This window comes from Esox lucius, chromosome 1 (assembly GCF_011004845.1).
Source record: "Esox lucius isolate fEsoLuc1 chromosome 1, fEsoLuc1.pri, whole genome shotgun sequence".
NCBI lineage: Eukaryota > Metazoa > Chordata > Actinopteri > Esociformes > Esocidae > Esox > Esox lucius.
The window spans coordinates 28,378,438-28,399,364 of NC_047569.1; the positions used below are offsets into that span (position 1 = coordinate 28,378,438).

The 20,927-nt window shown below is 37.5% G+C and overlaps 1 protein-coding gene across 1 annotated transcript in view; it reads right to left on the minus strand.

The window, feature by feature from the left end:
• Positions 1-11,217, minus strand: part of itgae.2 (integrin, alpha E, tandem duplicate 2) — a 44,306-nt gene extending 33,089 nt beyond the window's left edge. Inside the window, exons 1-5 of the mRNA XM_034293553.1 lie at positions 11,183-11,217; positions 10,966-11,076; positions 9,298-9,355; positions 2,495-2,541; positions 2,278-2,388 (exon numbers count right to left, since the gene is read on the minus strand). Coding sequence (XP_034149444.1) covers positions 2,278-2,388; positions 2,495-2,541; positions 9,298-9,355; positions 10,966-11,017 — 268 coding nt within the window. The 5' untranslated portion in view covers positions 11,018-11,076; positions 11,183-11,217. The remainder of the gene's footprint in view (positions 1-2,277; positions 2,389-2,494; positions 2,542-9,297; positions 9,356-10,965; positions 11,077-11,182) is intronic.
• Positions 11,218-20,927: the final 9,710 nt, after the last annotated feature.

The following is a 20,927-nucleotide window of genomic DNA, read 5'->3' on the forward strand; positions in this document are numbered from 1 at the left end:
ATTTCCTTCCTAAAAGGAATGGACATACACGGCGGGGACCAAGGTAACCGCATCTGCTCAGACGGACAATGTGTGAGGATGAAAAAATCAACAAAGCAGAAATATGACTATCGTTGGATTAACTGCAGTGATGTTTGGTTTGTTACAGGTAAATATTTTGCCAGATGAAGAAAGCTATACCAAGGGTATAGCTTTGGATAGTGCTAATTGAATATATGTAAATATGTGAATGCCGGTTTCTTTGTTTTGATTGTTGTAGCCAAGGTGAGGTAATCCTATTATAGATGCAATGGGGGAGTTTGGAATCTGTCTTTCTAGGTGGGATGAATAGATCATCCTCGTAATTGTCTCGCGATCTCTCTTTAAAAACAAATCTGTAATTTTAGGCTACTAAAAAAAAAAGTTATGCGGATTAGATGTAGTTTGAGGTCATAAAGTTTTAATGGAAGATTTTGACATGCTTGGGTGTAAAAGGATCCACCTGTGTTTCCGACATTACTCATCTCCGCGATGTCTGGACCAGTATGGAAAGTTGCCAGATTTCATTGACCACAAACTGCATTCTGCTGCAGATTACAGAAAAAAACCCGACCTGCCCAAGCCCATGAAAAATACATACATTTAGTGAAAAACATCCCGACCTGGCAACACAATGTGTAAAAAGTTTCCTCCTACCGTAATATTAGCTGCAGTGTAATTCGCTGGCATTTTGTATATGAGCACAAAATCATGTTTTACCATGATTGCAAGATTTTTGGAAGGCTGTTGTTTTTGAGCTTTCAATTCAGGAAAAACCCTGTGTATAGATTTAGTATAGAATGCCACCAAGCGTGCCGCACAAGCCCTGAAAAGTGAAGCCAAAACGTCTCGATCGCCCCCTAGTGAGTGGTCCCAGTATAGGTCATAAACCCCGCCCTCCCCATGTTATTCAATGGGACGCGAGACCAACTAAACAATTAAATTACCCTTCAAATATATTTTTTCCGAAGCTGGTTTCTGTCATTTACTGTAGTTTGTATCACGCTAATGTAAATTCAAGAGTTTGTTTTTAAAATAAGTTGGTTTTTAGTTAGTTATTTAATGCTCTAAAAACGGTGGTGTGACGTCGTGATTCACAGCTGTGATTGACAGCTATCTGAGCCGAGGAGCCACTGAATCTTCGGAGGACTGAGGAGATTGGAACTTTACATTTAATCTCTAAATTTCTATAATTGATATAATTTCACACGGACATAATGGGTTGTTCTGCAGTACATTGTGCTAACCGATCTGGCATTTCCAATCGATCTTTGAATTTTTTTCGGTAAGTTAAATGTATAAGCTATTTAATTAGTAAATAAATGTAATGGGCTAGCTAACATTAGCTAAAAGACAACAAGCCTCGTTAATAGCCATGTTAATAGCTAGCAGGTGATCGTTAGCTAGAAGTTACCAATTATTTTTGTATTAGGCCTATTCTAAATTAAGGTTAAACATGATGTAAGTTAGACTATAACATATCGTCTAGATTTAACAAGCAAAGGTTGTACTGTACTTGGACTTGCGATTGATTACGGTATGCGCATTCTGCGAGGGAGAGTGAGGGCGGGGCACAGGGGTGGGGCCGTTGATTTCGCGGCTTTACGGCTTTACTTCCTTCTCGCTACTGTGCATAACTACTGCGCAGAACTGGTCCCAAGATCGCTATCTGCGCAGACGCAAGTCCAAGATGTCAGCGCCGTATCAGGACACTGGTGGCTTCATTTTTCACCAATGGAAAAGAGCGAAAGGGCGTCGTCCATTATTTATACAGTCTATGAATGCCACCCGCCAAAGTGTCTAGTAAGTGTGACTGAGTTACACGCCACAGCCAAATTCTACCAGCATTTGGCGGGTGGGCGGGTGCCAATGTCAAGCCCTGATTAAAAACAATAGGTTCAGTCAGATTATTAGATATAAAATGTTCACGTGTGTCATAGATTCCGATTTTTGCACAAATTCACCTACCTGTCCACTCAGTGGCATTTGAATGGGTTTACCTTGATCCCCCCATATTACAAAATTGCATTTTAGGACTGATTGAGGAATCACAAGAAGAATACAACATTTTACTGTTATTGTGCTGCAAAATGAATGTTGTTTTGTATACTTTCCTGTATTTGAATGCCTGTGGTCTTCGGAATTGAGAGTTGGTTCTCAAGGGACTTACCTGGTTAACTAACTGTTGATAATAACTGTGAAGCATAGTTATAGGTACAACACTTGTTGAAGTGTGCAGTAATGTTTAAAAATACTTACATTGAAACATTTCTTCCAAACCTTTTTTTGGCTTTGCCATTTGCTTTGCCATTTCAAAATGAGCTTTTTCAGTGCTGCCAGATCCGTCAACTACAAAAGCAACTTCTGGATCTTCAAAGGAAATGAAAATGACACGATTCACCAATACAAATCCGCACCATAATTACAGAAGTCTATGATGTGAAGCAACTTGCATTTGTAATAAATGTAGACCCACCATCCTTCTCTTTATCTTCATTGTTGTTGTTGTTGTTGTTGTTGTTGTTGTCATTGACAACTTTTTTTTCCATTTGATCTACACATTAATAAAAAATACATTAGTTAATTAACTATAACTTTATTAACTTTATATTGCACTAATGTAATATTGCACTGTGATTAAAATGTCCTTGTTCTTGAAAGAAATGCAAGTTTTCTGTCCATTAAAATAGCATCATATTGATCAGAAATACAGTGTAGACATTGTTATGACATTGTTAATGTTGGGAAACTATTGTTGCGGTAAACGGCTGGATTTCAATGGAATATCTACATATCTACATAGGTGTACAGAGGCCCATTATCAGCAACCATCAGTCCTGTGTTTCAATGGCATGTTGTGTTTGCTAATCCAAGTTTATTATTTTAAAAGGCTAATTGAAAACCCTTTTGTGATTATGTTAGCACTGCTAAAAACTATTGTGCTGATTAAAGAACCAAGAAAACTGTCCTTCTTCAGACTAGTTTGGTATCTTCAGCATCAGTGTTTCTGGGCCATTTTACAGACTCAAAATGGCCAGAAATAAGGAACTTTCTCATGAAACACATCAGTCTATTCTTGTTTTGAGAATTTAAGGCTATTCCATGAACCTGAAGATCTTGTACAATAATGTGTAGTACTCCCTTCACAGAACAGCACAAACTGGCTCTAACCAGATTAGAAAAAGGGATGGGAAATGCTCTTCTCTGAAGGGAGTACTACACGTTGTTGTTTGAGTTCTTCAGTTTTGTAGTATTCTGAATGTATGTTTTGTTCCAATTTAGCTTATCCGGATATGAAGGGACGAGACCATCTGTGTTTAGATTCTCCCTCCAGGAGTCATGCTCTGACAGTCTTAGGAATGTATGATGTTTACATTAGTCACCTGGCTTTAGAGGTGTCATGATAGTGACCTCTGTGCTGTAGAATGAATGCATTGTTTTAGGTAGACACACAAATTATGTATTTAACATGAAAATAATAATCTAATGAGTAGAGATGATACTGGAACATCCGAGACAACATTGCTTCAATTTTCTGTACATTATTTGACATCTCTCCCTTGACCAGGTACGTTATTATTATTTTAACCATTATCTGAAAGTGTTAATATCCAAAAGTTGCTTGACAATTTCTTACATGGAATAGCATTCATTTCTCAGAACAGGTATAGAAGAAAGTACTTTTTTCTGGCCATTTTTAGCCTGTTATAGAACCTACAAACACTGATACTGATGATTCTGAACTAGTCTAAAGGACAGTTTTGTTGCTTCATTAGCACAACAGTTTTTAGCGGTGCTAACATTATCGCAAAAGGGTTTTCTAATGATTAATTAGTCTTTTAAAATGAGAAAGTAGGATTAGCAAAGCACAACATGCCATTGGAACACAGGACTGATGTTTGCTGATAATGGGCCTCTGTACACCTATGTAGATATCCCATTTAAAATCAGACATTTCCAGCTACAATGGTCATTTACAACATTAACAATGTCAACAATAGATGTTAATTTATTGGGCAAAAAGTAGCTTTTCTTTCAAAATGAGGACATTTCTATGAGACCCCAAACTTTTGAACAGTAGTGTGTTTCCCCATGCCAAAATAGCAGTATACCTAAAGTGTTATTTTGGAACCTCTTATGTTGTACTTTAGTTCACTGAATAGTATTAAGGTAGTATGTAAGTACTACTTAAATATTAATAGTCATAATTTAGTGTTTTAAAATGGACCTACTTATATATAAGTTAGTATACTTATAATACATGACTGAAAATAACATTTTAATCCATGGAAGAATATACTCCTAATGCATGTAAAAAGACAACATATCAAATGTTGATAATGAGAAATGTTATTGTTTTTGGAAAAATAAATGACCATTTTGAATTTCAAGCCAGCAACACGTTTCAAAAAAGTTGGGACATGGGCATGTTTACCACTGTGTTGCATCACCACTTCTTTCAACAACACTCAGTAAGCGTTTGGGAAGTGAGGAGACCAATTGCTGAAGTTTTGAAAGTGAAATGTTTTCCCATTCTTTTCTTGATATAGGATTTCACCTGCTCAACAGTTTGGGGTCTCCTTTGTAATATTTTTTGTTTCATAATGCGCCAAATGTTTTCAATAGGTGACACGTCTGGACTGCAGGCAGGCCAGTTTAGCACCCAGACTCTTACTTTGGCGCCATGCTGTTGTAATACGTGTAGAATTTGGTTTGGCTGTCTTCCCTGGAATAAGGAAGGCCTTCCTTGAAAAAGGAAGGCCTCATCACTGTTGACCGGGAGCACCCCACAAGCCTGCCCATTTCTCCTGCATTCAACATGTTTACTACGAGAACTGATAGTTCGTTTACCATCTAGTCTACCCAGACCTTGACATGTGCCACTGTTAGGAGATTATCAATGTTATTCACATCACTTGTAAGTGGTCATAATATTTTGGCTCATTAGTGTACAAGTGGCTCTTAAATGTATTCAACCCTTTGGACTTCTCTACATTTTCTGTTAAAACATAAAATCGAAATGGACTTAATTACACAAAAATAGTCCATAATGGCAAAAGTAAAAGCTAAAATCTACACATTTATAAATAAATAAATTACAAATACAAAACAATTAATTGCATAATTATTCACCCCATCAGTCAATATTTGGTAGACGTGCCTATGAAGAAAGTAGTACACAATGTTGTACGAGATCTTTAGTTTCTTGACAGTTTCTCACATGGAATAGCCTTCATTTCTCAGAACAAGAATAGACTGATGAGATTCAGAAGAAAGTTCTTGAGCGGAATGCTTCAACTAACTGTGACTTCTAAACACAATTGGTTGCACCACAGCTCATTTAGGTTTCATGGCAAAAATGGTGAATACATACGCACTTGTTTATTTACTGTAATATAGGTTTGAAATTAATTCGAAGGATTTGTGAATTAAATTTTTCATTTACACATTATCAATTCATTTTTTGCTGATCACTGGCAAAAGCTCCAAATTAAATCCAATTTGATTTCATGTTGTCACATTATAAAATGTGGAAAAGTCATAGGGGTGAGAATAATTTTGCGAGCCACTGTTCTTTATATGACAATAATAGAACACAATCTAAAGGATAGACTGACTAGAACAGCTGTAAGTTTTACCTTCGATTCCTTGAATGAAGCTCGTCTGTAAAGTGGAGAGAAGTTTTTCCAAGGCCTTATAGTCTTCAACCATGAACAGGGTACTGTTATTGGAGCTAATTTTCTCCATTTCATCTTTTTTAGTTTCATTTCCAACCTGTGATCCACAAATGTAGAGTTAAGATCCACAGTTTCCACAGTTTTAAATAAAATGGTAAATATATAATTTTATTTTATAAAAAAACATGTAACATATCTAATGGGGTCTACATTGAATGATTTATTTCACAATTTCATATTTCATTATTTATTTATTTCATGGTTGCAGTCATTGTGAAATCTGTCATTATTGAATCCGTCATTTCACCCATCAAAGTTGGAATTGGTGGGCTCTACCAAATACTACTTTTTGATTGGTGCATTGACTTCATTCTGTGGCGCTTAGGAATCAGCATGGCTTTACTGGATCAGCAGCAGATTTAGGTATGAGTGACATTGGCAACAGCCAAGGGCGGCTTCTTCCCGGGGGCGTCACGAAGTGAAAGCACAAAAAATTATTTGCACGTCACCTAAATTTCACCGTGTGGGACTGTGGGTCAATAAACCTTGGGAGTAGGCGCCCAGATTCTTGTTTGTGAGCTAGGCCAGTGTCGTTTCTGGCTTGAATGGCTCCCTGGGCAAACCCCCGTTCAGCGTCCCCCAACCCATATAAATGTAAAATATATAAAAAAATATTACTATAACCGATTAGTAAAATCAGTCACACTACGAAATGTTACCGAATAAACCACAATTCATTCATAATGTTATGAATATATACATTTTTTTTTCTGGTTTGTGTATGAAATTGTGAAATTAATTGTTAAATGTAGAAATACACCATTAAATATTTTACATTCTCCTTACCATTTAAATTATATATCTCCTTTTATATTTAATTATTTCATGGTGTTTATATTTATTCATTAAAGTCCCTTAAATGCCTCCATACGCAATGACTGCAACCAAGTAAGAAATAATTCGTAAAATATGAAACTATAAAATAAATCATTAATTGTAGAAATGCACCATTAAATATGTTACATGTTTTCTATTCATTGCTTTATTTATCATTTAAATTATATATTTCCCTTTATATTTAATAATTTCATGGTGTATACATTTATTTAATAGTCTCTAAAATTCCTCCACAGTCTGCAGGCCGGGAGCTGAGGTTGCGTATTCTGAGAGTTGCTGCCTGTGGCCTTTGAATTGTCTGTATAATGTCAAGAGAATATTGTTTTATGATCTACCTGGCCTGAAAGGAATGCACACTCTAATATAAATACGCAATGCTGTAACATTTTAGTGGCATATTACATAGACAATTCTGACTTTGTGGCTGTGGAATCTTCAGGCTGATTACAGCCTACAGACCATCTGGTCAAATTTTACACCGAAGTAATGACAACTACCTAGCTAGGTAACATTAGGCTAGCTATGTCAAGGTAGCTAAATGATCATCCTTATTATAAGTTTAGTCCACAAATCTGAACTAACTTAGCTAGCTAGCTACACAAACACAAATCTGTTTACTAGCCTAAGTGTATGATGGCCATATTTGAGCTGTGATCAATTAATTCATATTTTGCTGGCTAATGTTACAATAGTTACAATAGGATGAATGTGTAGCCATGTTGAACAATGATGAATGGGACCAAAATGCCAAGCCTCGACATGCATCTTGACTTGTCTCTGATGCCACCCTGTGTACTTGTACATTGCGTTTTGATTGTTTAAATAGACGTCGCCTGTGCTTCAAACTCCTGCCCCCGGAGTCTACATTTGAGTCTTTTGTTTGAGCCTTGAAACACTATGGGCTTGTTTCGCAGACTCGGATTCAGCCTAGTCTGGGACTGAAAAAATCTAGTTCAATAGAAAACTCCAGTGAGCTTGTTTTTTTAGTCCTAGACTAGGCTTAATCTCTTCATAATTGACTAAACATGTTACATAGTTAATGAATCAGCATATTCCAAAAAGAGAACTCACCCCAATTGCAAATCTGAGGATATTCTTTTCCTCAGACAATTTTGTCGCGTTTTGCAGATTTTCTTTGTCCCAGCGGGATATTGCTCCATCTGACACCACTATCATGATTTTCTTGGAGCCCTCTTTGGACCCGTTGGCAGGAACGAAAACATGTTCACTGAAATAATACATTTAAAAACATGTCAAAACAATGTAATGCCTTTTGATATATAACTAATAACATTATCTAGGTCAATACTTACATTGTATAGATCATGGCTGAAGCAGTTATTGTGGCTTTACCGATCTGTTTAATGTTATTGACTGTTATAAAAGCTGTTGGTCCATCTGTCTCAGTCAGTGACAGTTCAGTTCGGATTTCCGATCCATACTGAACAACAGCAAATTCACACTAAAAATAGAGAAAACCTTCACTCAACATTATGACGACAGTCTTGTACCTACCCTTTCCATTTTGACTTAATGTTGTTTTCATATCTTGGAAGGTAAATTTTATTGGGAGTTTCATTGTATTAGTGGTTGTGTTTTGTGCTATTGGGTGGTATTTTTATTTGAGGTGTTTAAATGTATTTGTGGTTATGTTTGGCACTTTTGGGGGGAGTATTTTATACGGGGTGTGCAATTGTACTAGTCATTGTGTTTTGCGCTAATGGGGGGAGAATTTTGATTGGGGGTGTTTCATTGTATTAGTGGTTGTGTTTTGCTCTATTGGGGGGTATTTCTATTTGAGGTGTTTAAATGTATTTGTGGTTATGTTTGGCACTGTTGGGGGGAGTATTTTTATTCGGGGTGTGCAATTGTACTAGTCGTTGTGTTTTACGCTATTGGGGTGTAATTGTATTTGTGGATGTGTTTAACAATTCTGGGCCACTGTAGATCACAGATAATTACATGAAATAATGTAATTATATCCGTATCAGTAAATGGGTCATATGCGTTACTCGTTTTGTACAAGTAATCGGCACACACCTATAGTATTTACTTTTAATGAAATTGTAAGTTGAACAGACTTAAACCTGGTAGCATTCTGGCCAATATATTTCTGTCCACTAAGGGCAGGCATGAATGTAGAAAACACTTGATAAAGACCAAAGTTTAAATTAAATGGTGTTTGTGTCATTTGACTTACCACAGTCGAATGACACAAATTAATGCAAGTCAACATAATATACATTTCATTACTACAGTTAACTTTTCAAATCAACATTAATGCATTAAAGGTAACCAATATTGCTAATTTGAAGCTTGTGAACTAGCACATTTCCTAACATCCTCTTGCCTGCTGACTAACTGGCTGCCATTTCCTGGACCAAATTGTTTCTAAACAACAAATCTTATGTTGAAGTATGCAGTAATGTTGCTCAATACTTACATTAAAACATTTCTCCCAAACCTTTTCCATCACAGTTCTGATAAATCCTTTTGCCCTTTCAAAATCATCACTTGAAATGCTACCAGATCCATCAAGTATGATTGCAATCTCTGTCCCAGGATCTTAAAAGAAAACAACACATTGTAGACGAGTGAAAAAAACATACCAGAATTAAGATTATGACATGCTGCAACTTCACTTGTATTTGTGATGAATGTAGACCCACCATCCTCCTCATTATCTTCATTGTTGTTGTTGTTGTTGTTGTTGTTGTTGTTGTTGTTGCTCCTGCCCTTCATATATGTTTTGCCCATTTGATCTACAAAATAAAAAATGAACACATTAGTTACCTATATTAACTTTTTAATAACAATGATGTATGTTTCTGTATTGTAAATTGCCCTCTATTCAACTGAGATTTACATTTTTAACACCCAGAAGCCCATGTCCTTCTTTTTGCCTTAGATTTTGATTTGAAGTTCAAATATAAAATTATTTTCAGATGGAGATACCATAGATCATTTAGCAATTTGGTAGCCATTTAGCAATTTGTAGTGTAATGAAAGATTTGTTTTGGAAGGTTTGTGAAAGTGTTTCAACTCAGTGAGACATCCTAATCTCACACCAATGGGCCTATTTCCTTCCTAAAAGGAATGGACATACACGGCGGGGATCAAGGTAACCGCATCTGCTCAGACGAACAATGTGTGAGGATGAAAAAATCAACAAAGCAGAAATATGACTATCGTTGGATTAACTGCAGTGATGTTTGGTTTGTTACAGGTAAATATTTTGCCAGATGAAGAAAGCTATACCAAGGGTATAGCTTTGGATAGTGCTAATTGAATATATGTAAATATGTGAATGCCGGTTTCTTTGTTTTGATTGTTGTAGCCAAGGTGAGGTAATCCTATTATAGATGCAATGGGGGAGTTTGGAATCTGTCTTTCTAGGTGGGATGAATAGATCATCCTCGTAATTGTCTCGCGATCTCTCTTTAAAAACAAATCTGTAATTTTAGGCTACTAAAAAAAAAAGTTATGCGGATTAGATGTAGTTTGAGGTCATAAAGTTTTAATGGAAGATTTTGACATGCTTGGGTGTAAAAGGATCCACCTGTGTTTCCGACATTACTCATCTCCGCGATGTCTGGACCAGTATGGAAAGTTGCCAGATTTCATTGACCACAAACTGCATTCTGCTGCAGATTACAGAAAAAAACCCGACCTGCCCAAGCCCATGAAAAATACATACATTTAGTGAAAAACATCCCGACCTGGCAACACAATGTGTAAAAAGTTTCCTCCTACCGTAATATTAGCTGCAGTGTAATTCGCTGGCATTTTGTATATGAGCACAAAATCATGTTTTACCATGATTGCAAGATTTTTGGAAGGCTGTTGCTTTTGAGCTTTCAATTCAGGAAAAACCCTGTGTATAGATTTAGTATAGAATGCCACCCGCCAAAGTGTCTAGTAAGTGTGACTGAGTTACACGCCACAGCCAAATTCTACCCGCATTTAGCGGGTGGGCGGGTGCCAATGTCAAGCCCTGATTACAAACAATAGGGAGTCAGATTATTAGATATAAAATGTTCACGTGTGTCATAGATTCCGATTTTTGCACAAATTCACCTACCTGTCCACTCAGTGGCATTTGAATAGGATTACCTTGATCCCCCCATATTACAAAATTGCATTTTAGGACTGATTGAGGAATCACAAGAAGAATACAACATTTTACTGTTATTGTGCTGCAAAATGAATGTTGTTTTGTATACTTTCCTGTATTTGAATGCCTGTGGTCTTCGGAATTGAGAGTTGGTTCTCAAGGGACTTACCTGGTTAACTAACTGTTGATAATAACTGTGAAGCATAGTTATAGGTACAACACTTGTTGAAGTGTGCAGTAATGTTTAAAAATACTTACATTGAAACATTTCTTCCAAACCTTTTTTTGGCTTTGCCATTTGCTTTGCCATTTCAAAATGAGCTTTTTCAGTGCTGCCAGATCCGTCAACTACAAAAGCAACTTCTGGATCTTCAAAGGAAATGAAAATGACACGATTCACCAATACAAATCCGCACCATGATTACAGAAGTCTATGATGTGAAGCAACTTGCATTTGTAATAAATGTAGACCCACCATCCTTCTCTTTATCTTCATTGTTGTTGTTGTTGTTGTTGTTGTTGTTGTTGTCATTGACAACTTTTTTTTCCATTTGATCTACATATTAATAAAAAATACATTAGTTAATTAACTATAACTTTATTAACTTTATATTGCACTAATGTCACATTGAAATGTCCTTGTTCTTGAAAGAAATGCTAATTTCCTGTCCATTCAAATAGCATCATATTGATCAGAAATACAGTGTAGACATTGTTATGACATTGTTAATGTTGGGAAACTATTGTTGCGGGAAACGGCTGGTTTTCAATGGAATATCTACATATCTACATAGGTGTACAGAGGCCCATTATCAGCAACCATCAGTCCTGTGTTTCAATGGCAAGTTGTGTTTGCTAATCCAAGTTTATTATTTTAAAAGGCTAATTGAAAACCCTTTTGTGATTATGTTAGCACTGCTAAAAACTATTGTGCTGATTAAAGAAGCAATAAAACTGTCCTTCTTCAGACTAGTTCGGTATCTTCAGCATCAGTGTTTCTGGGCCATTTTACAGACTCAAAATGGCCAGAAATAAGGAACTTTCTCATGAAACACATCAGTCTATTCTTGTTTTGAGAATTTAAGGCTATTCCATGAACCTGAAGATCATGTACAATAATGTGTAGTACTCCCTTCACAGAACAGCACAAACTGGCTCTAACCAATGCTCTTCTCTGAAGGGATTACTACACGTTGTTGTTTGAGTTCTTCAGTTTTGTAGTATTCTGAATGTATGTTTTGTTCCAATTTAGCTTATCTGGATATGAAGGGACGAGACCATTTGTGTTTAGATTCTCCCTCCAGGAGTCATGCTCTGACAGCCTTAGGAATGTATGATTTTTACATTAGTCACCTGGCTTTAGAGGTGTCATGATAGTGGCCTCTGTGCTGTAGAATGAATGCATTGTTTTAGGTAGACACACAAATTATGTATTTAACATGAAAATAATAATCTAATGAGTAGAGATGATACTGGAACATCCGAGACAACATTGCTTCAATTTTCTGTACATTATTTGACATCTCTCCCTTTACGTGACCAGGTACGTTATTATTATTTTAACCATTATCTGAAAGTGTTAATATCCAAAAGTTGCTTGACAATTTCTCACATGGAATAGCATTCATTTCTCAGAACAGGTATAGAAGAAAGTAATTTTTTCCGGCCATTTTTAGCCTGTTATAGAACCTACAAACACTGATACTGATGATTCTGAACTAGTCTAAAGGACAGTTTTGTTGCTTCTTTAGCACAACAGTTTTTAGCGGTGCTAACATTATCGCAAAAGGGTTTTCTAATGATTAATTAGTCTTTTAAAATGAGAAAGTAGGATTAGCAAAGCACAATATGCCATTGGAACACAGGACTGATGTTTGCTGATAATGGGCCTCTGTACACCTATGTAGATATCCCATTTAAAATCAGACATTTCCAGCTACAATGGTCATTTACAACATTAACAATGTCAACAATAGATGTTATTGTATTGGACAAAAAGTAGCTTTTCTTTCAAAATGAGGACATTTCTATGAGACCCCAAACTTTTGAACAGTAGTGTGTTTCCCCATGCCAAAATAGCAGTATACCTAAAGTGTTATTTTGGAACCTCTTATGTTGTACTTTAGTTCACTGAATAGTATTAAGGTAGTATGTAAGTACTACTTAAATATTAATAGTCATAATTTAGTGTTTTAAAATGGACCTACTTATTTCCTAAGTTAGTATACTTATAATACATGACTGAAAATAACATTTTAATCCATGGAAGAATATACTCCTAATGCATGTAAAATATATGATATAGTTCAAATACATTTGGGGTTTCTATTGTACAACCATGTTTCCAAAAAAGTTGGGACGCTGTGGAAAATACAAATAAAAATGGGCAAATCTTTTATTCCTAAATTTAATAGAAAAAAGTAAAAAGACAACATATCAAATGTTGATACTGAGAAATGTTATTGTTTTTGGAAAAATAAATGACCATTTTGAATTTCATGCCAGCAACATGTTTCAAAAAAGTTGGGACATGGGCATGTTTACCACTGTGTTTCATCACCACTTCTTTCAACAACACTCCGTAAGCGTTTGGGAACTGAGGAGACCAATTGCTGAAGTTTTGAAAGTGAAATGTTTTCCCATTCTTTTCTTGATATAGGATTTCACCTGCTCAACAGTTTGGGGTCTCCTTTGTAATATTTTTCGTTTCATAATGCGCCAAATGTTTTCAATGGGTGACACGTCTGGACTGCAGGCAGGCCAGTTTAGCACCCAGACTCTTACTTTGGCGCCATGCTGTTGTAATACGTGTAGAATGTGGTTTGGCTGTCTTCCCTGGAATAAGGAAGGCCTTCCTTGAAAAAGACATGTGGATGGCAGCATATTTTGCTCACAACATGTATATATTGTTCAGCATTAATAGTGCCTTCACAGATGTGCAAGTCACCAATGCCACGTGCACTAATGCACCCCCACACCATCACAGATGCTGGCTTTTGAACTGTGTGCTGATAAAAAGCCGGATGGTCCCTCTTATTTTTAGTCTGGAGGACGCAGCGTCTGTAATTCTCAAAAATAATTTCACATTTTGATTTGTCAGTCCACAAGACAGTTTTCCACTTTGCCTCAGTCCATCTTAAATTAGCTCGGGCCCTGAGATGGGGGCGACGTTTCTGGATCCTATTTATATATGGTGTCATCTTTGGTAGTGTTTTAACTTGCATTTGTGGACGCAGCATCGTATTGCGTTCACAGACAATGGTTTTCGGAAGTGTTCCTGAGCCCATTACTGTCCACTACAGAATCATGCCAACTAAGGGCCCAGCAAAATCATAGGCATCCAATATTGACTTTTGTCCTTGTCCTTTATGTACAGAGATTTCTACTGATTCTCAGACACTTTTAAAACTTTGTACCGGTGATGATGAGATCCCCAAACTCTTTGCAATTTCATGTTGAGAAACGTTATTCTTAAATTGTTGCAATATTTGCCCACACAGTTTTCACAGAGTGGTGAACCCCCCCCCCCCCCATCCTCACTTCTGACAGGCCCATCCTCTCTGGGATGCTCTTTTTATACCCTATCATGTTTCTGACCTGTTGCGAATTAACCTAATTAGTTGTGAGCTGTTCCACTAGGTTACTTTTTTGCTGGCCCGCATAAGCAGAGCCGACCAAGAAGAGCGACTGTCTCTTACTGAACGAGTGAGTGACTGACTGATTACCCCTTGTTAAATAGCGTTGTGGTTAGAGATCAGGGGATCGGTGTTCAAGCCTCGCCATAGCCAAAACAAATTATTTATTTATTTATTTGTCCCAAGCGAGCTGAGACGATACCAAAAGTTGATATTAAAAGATGACAGATTTCTGATTGGACAAGAGCAACTCATCATTCACTATGACACGGGACATCCTGCAGCAATCAAAAGAGACAAGAATGACTTGTCTTTGCGGGTCTGTATAAGGAGTCCTTGCATTAAAATGGGTTTATTTCCGTGCCAGTGCATAGGACAAGACTGGTAATTTAAGCAATCCTATTTTCCCAAAACTCCTGTGCACTGACATTGAAATCAACTTGTTAAACCCATCAAAACCCCAGAGAGAGACCCGCTAAAACAGAAGCAGCCTGCAGATTGTCATGGTTCAGCTTAGGCAGGACACGAGGCGCAGAGCTAATTAACGTTCTTCTAATTGTATAAACAGAAAACAACAAAAGGAGCGGTACAAACCATAAACTGAAGAGCAGTAAACCACCACGCTAACTCAATACAATGAACAACCACTGAAAGGCAAACAGAACAATTTAAATAGAGCAACAATGAGACGCAGCAGTCTCTAATTTGGGAGAATGTATAACAGAGACACCTATCTGCGGTCAGGCCCTGCCTGTGGCCCCCAGGCGCATGGAGATGCCTAGAGGCCAGGAGCTGATACAGACGTGTCATTTTTGTAACCTACTCACTTGGACAAAAGGACCTTGTCTTTTTCCTCCTCTGGGTTTTTCTATAGGCTAACTGGCATACATTGCACTGATCAAAGTAGTATCTACTCTCAAATATCGACCATCCATCACAAACTTGGGGATGGTCTTATTCTAAAGGAGAGACCTAAAAGAGTTTTCAATGATATCAAAGGTGTGATTTGGATGTTCCAGCAAATATAGATCTACATATTCAGGGTTTGCCCTAACTTCATGCCTGTCTCACGGCTCAGTGATTTAACCTTGTGTTTTTCTGCAGTTTGGCTGAGATCTTCTCATATTTTTGATCTTTAGTCATGCCTTCTAAGCTGTTAGACACTAGCTCAGCACCAAGATTAAAAACAAGTTTATTTGTATTTTTATGTCAAGTCAAACAGAAGCAGCACACCAAGCTTTCTAACAATTTTTGCAGTCTGCAATGTAAGACAAAAGGTACTGTTCGCGGCATGCTTCCTCACTGTACCGGTAAACGCTGCCTTGTGTAGTAGGCTACTCTTGAGTCTGTCTGCATTGTATTATAGTCTGCAATTAATAATGCAATTATATATACCTTTTAATCGGGATGGAGGGGTTATGTAGGTTGTTGTAAATGTGTTGGTATTGAATTGTTAAGTGTATACACTTAAATCTAAAAGAACATTGCACAGTTATGTCATCTTTTATACTGCAGGGCGATAATTCTATTCATATGCTTTTTCTGTCTGTGTGATGTTATCCAGATTTAGTTTGCTTTTGATTTGCCACTTTAGGTTCAAAGCATGTCAATTTAAAAGAAAGATTGTTGGAGTTAATTCAATAAACTTTCTGTTTACTGCAGGATTTACGTTATTCGGCACATGCCGGCTTTTCGCCGATATCAGGTGTACGATATCCTCCATTGTTGTTCCCGTGTGTGTCGTGTTGAAGGTGGCGTCACGGTAGTTTTCCTGTGACGTCACTATGGGTGTGTACAGGGTACTATCTGCAGTGGGAAACGACCTGAGGCGATGCGTTTAGAGCCAAGTCGAGCCGGTACACAGCGGTAAAAAGCTCTCCAGGTAGAAGTGAGGCAAGGTGAGTTGAGCTAGGCTTGCCTGGTTCATTTTCTTGTTTTAGCATTACACAACCTTTCCAGTCTTTTGTTGCCCCTGTCCAAGATTTTTTGAAACATGTTGCTGGCATCAAATTTAAAGTGGGCATATATTTTTCAAGACAAAATAACATTTCTTAGTTTAAACATTGTATATATTGTCTTTGTACTTTTTATACTGAGTAGGGCTTAAATGATTTGCACGTCATTGCATTCGGTTTTTCTTTACATTTTACACAGCTTCACAACCTTTTTTGGAACTGGAGTTGGGGTTGTATAATAGAGACTAAACTGACTCTAAAGAGTGTATTTTTGAGTTTGTTGCTCCAAATATTAGTTAATGGACTTTTTGTGACCAGACTTGTTTCAGAAAACAGTCGCTGAAGAGTTAACTGATGTGTATGTTCCCCAACCTTTTTCTTTCAGGTGATGATTAATTTGATATTAAATTGAAGCTCAAATGGTTGGACTTTTCAGAAACATTTACTCAGACAAAGCACCCCAAAAATTGCCATTCTATTAATTTAATGCCTGGTATTGGAAATGTTTCAATAGTCTGACAAAATGATGTTGCCAGCACATATAAACAGGCTCCTATAGAAAAGAGAATGTGATGTCAAACCGTCTCACCCACGAGACAGCTGACATAATTTTTAGGAGCAGTTTCATTGGAGGAATCTCTACCTAACACGGAAGGATACATTTCCTTAGGCTTCAGGTCAATGAGATGAAAGCAGTCTCCATTGAGATCCTCATTCATGTTCTTCTGCTTCCTGACCTGTTGGCATACCTAGTGAGAGAAGAGTTATTGATCAGCTCACATGGTATACTCTTATAACTCTTTGGTCTAGTCTATTGGCATAATGTGCAAAGATATGTAGTTATTTTGTTGGATTATCACAAGATACACAAGCCATTGAATGTCTTTGAAATTAAGAATAAAATGGTATTATATTTTAAAATAATGGACATTTTCATTTTATACTAAGCCGTATATAAAAAAAGGAAAATATGTCTTAAATACATATGTCTGTACCCCAGAGTTATTGCTTGGTGATATCACGTTTGGCAGTATTTACTGCTGTAAGCATGCTATTATGAGGATGTAATATTCCACCATTTTACCATTTTTACTTTGGGAACCGAATTTTAAACTCTTTCCCCAAAATATTACGTTACAGCCTTATTCTACAATGGCCTTATTTCCTCACCAATCTACACACAATAACCTAATAAAGCAAATTTAATACATAAGTATTTAGTCCCTTTGCTGTGACACTTGAAATTGAGCTCAGATGCACCGTTTCCATTGGTCATCCTTGGAGACCATCTGTGGTAAATTCCATTGATTGGACATAATTTGGAATGGTATACTCCTGCCTTAATAAGGTTCCACAGTTGACAGTCCATGTCAGAGCAAAAACCAAGCCATGAGGTTGAAGGAATTGTCAATAGAGCTCAGAGACATAATTGTCTCGAGGCAGAGATGTGAGGAAAGCTACCAAAATATTTCTGAAACGTGAGGGGTCCCCAAGAACACAGTGGCCTCTATTATTCTTAAAGGGACAAGTTTGGAATTAATAACACTCTTCCTAGATCTGTCCACCAGGCCAAACAACAAATTAATCAAGAGAATCTTCCAGAAGGACAACTTCTCTTCAGTTCACTGCCAATTAGTCCTTTATCATAAAGTGGCCAGACGGAAGCCACTTCTCAGTAAAAGGCACATGGCAGCCTGATTGGAAAGGCGCCTAAAGTCAGACCATGACAAACAAGGTTCTCTGCACAGATGAAACTAAGAATGAACTCATTAGCCTGCATTTGAAGCATCACATCTGGAGGAAACCAGGCCCCGCTCATCACCTGGTCAATACAATTCCTATAGTGAAGTATGGTGGTGGCAGTATAATGCTGTAGGGATGTTTTTCAGTGGCAGGGACTGGGAGACTTGTCAGGGTCAAGGGAAAGATGAAAAGATTGAAGTACATACAGATTCTTAATAAAAACCTGCTCCAGAGCAGACTGTGAATTTCCTGATGTGGCTCACCAGCCAAAACCCAGAGCAACAGACATTTTCAGCCCATCTCTGGAGAGACCTGAAAATGGCTGTGCTGCAACGTTCTCAAGCCAATCTGACAGAGCTTGAGAGGATCTGCAAAGAATGATGTGAGAACACAACCAAGTAATCAGTGTTTGGTTCCATATATAAAACAACATATGATGTCTCACGGAGGTTTATTCCGTTTAAGCTGTTATATAAAATTCTGTCAACAAAGAAAATGCTCAATATCTGATTAACTGAGGAATCTCCAGAATGCAGATGTTGTCAGAACAAAACTGAAATAGTCAATCTTCAGTTTTGATACTGTCCACTAGTGGATAGCTCAGGACCAGGTTCAGGATTGGGTGATGCATCATGGAATCCTTTTTGCAATAACCGTGCAAAATTAAAAAAAATAAACATTTGAAATATATCAGTCTGTGTATAATGAATGAATATAATATACAAGTTTCACTTTTTGAATGGAATTACTGACATAAATCAATTTTTTGATGATATTCTAATTATATGACCAGCACCTGTATATATATATATATATATATATATATATATATATATATATATATATACACCGATCAGCCATAACATTATGACCACTGACAGGTGAAGTGAATAACACTGATAATCTCGTTATCATGGCACCTGTCATTGGGTGGGATATATTAGGCAGCAAGTGAACATTCTGGCAAGCTTAAGGATCTGAGGGACTTTGACAAGGGCCAAATTGTGATGGCTAGACAAATGGGTCAGAGCATCTTCAAAACTGCAGCCTTTGTGGGGTGTTCCCGGTCTGCAGTGGTCAGTATCAAAAGTGGTCTGAGGAAAGAAAAGCGGTAAACCGGCGACAGGGTCATGGGCGGCCAAGGCTCACTGATGCACGTGGGGAGCGAAGGCTGACCCGAGTGTAACGATCCAACTGACGAACAGGACTTGAAGGATCTACTGCTAACGTCTTGGTGCCAGAAACTAAACCACACCTTCAGAGGTCTCATGGAGTCCATGCACCGATGGGTCAAGGCTGTTTTCATGGCAAATGGGGGACCGACACAATATTAGGCCGGTGGTCATAATGTTATGGCTTATCGTTGTACATATACGTACATACACGTACGTATGTAACTTTTGTTTGTGTTGGAATGACTGTGTGTGTGTGTGTGTCTGTTGCAAACTATGTCTGTTGCAAACCATGCTGGTCTCATGCTCGGGGGGTGGCTTAGCAAAACAGGGCGTTTGTCCCTTTGACTCCTGACGGGGCCAACATAAAACAGTTGACATGGCCAACATGGCCTCTACTTCAATTCAAGACATTAAGTGTGGCCAGTGAGGAGGGCTGGTTAGCCCAAGACGGGGAAGATTCCAAACCTGACACTGGGACAACCTAAGACAGGCACAGTCGTGCATCTGGCCACATGATGACCATGATGGTGTGGAACGTTTGTTTTCATGGGAACTTGAATGTGTTTGGGTGTGTGTGTGTGTGTGTGTCTTACCCAATAAGACTAAGGTGCTTAAACAAAGTACTGAGTAAACATATCTTAATACTTATGTAAATGGAATATTTCTGTTTTTAAGTGTTCCAATAATGGCTACCAATAAAGCCTCCACAGACAAGACACAATCCTAAGTTTCAAATGTGTAGCTCAGTAGGAAAAAATAACAATAGTTTTTTAGATAACATTATAAAACATCAAAATGCGAAGTCACAAGTAGACTTTCAGTAAAGACTACTTTCTGACTAAAACCTTTTGCTCATTAAATGCATATGGATGCATGTAAGTGTTGTTCCCACAGTGACACTATGATGAGAACATGACTAATATTTGCAGCCGACAGACAGACACAATAATCTTATCAACAGTGTTTAAGGAATTATTTCTATGGTCAATTTAGAGGTGATCATTTATTGTTTTACATCAGATGTGTGATATTTCTTTGTAAGTCCATCTGGCAAAAACAGTAATAACATTAGCGGGGCCTTTGCTGTGCTTAAAGTGTTGGAAGCAGAAGTGAGGAGGCTTTAATGCTCACTCAGGAGGAAGCTGTGGTTTTGCTGAGAGACAGATAGTTAGACAGACTAGACAACGGATCTGCTGCAACTCTTATCTAAATGACTGCCATACAAAAACAAAGGCAATAGTATGTGCTGACTAATGAAAGGGTGTCATGTACAGACCATAGGCAATTGTCTCCAAATCACAACACTGAAAGTTAAAATGGGTTATCTAGGAATGTAGAAATCCTTTGTAGAATACATACTATGTGCTGCTCTTTCTCCCCGGTCCTGCTGTTGGATGCTGCCATGATAGGTGTCAGTCCTTTACCTGCACTGTCTGCATAATAAGTTCACTTGGAATCAGAAAATGTGGAAAAAAAGCTTCATAATGTAAAATAATTAAAGCTACATCACAAATTAGGATTTTTAGCAGTGGCATAATTCACCTGAGAGTTTGAACGGTCTGCATTGGTCCAAACTACAACTGAATATTTTCTCAGGTTGAGAATTTGGAGATGTAACCAGTACCCTGTTGAAGCACATAAGAGAATATGGATTTGGGGAGAAAATATACTAGACAAAATATAGTAGGTATTTATTTTTATTTATTATATTA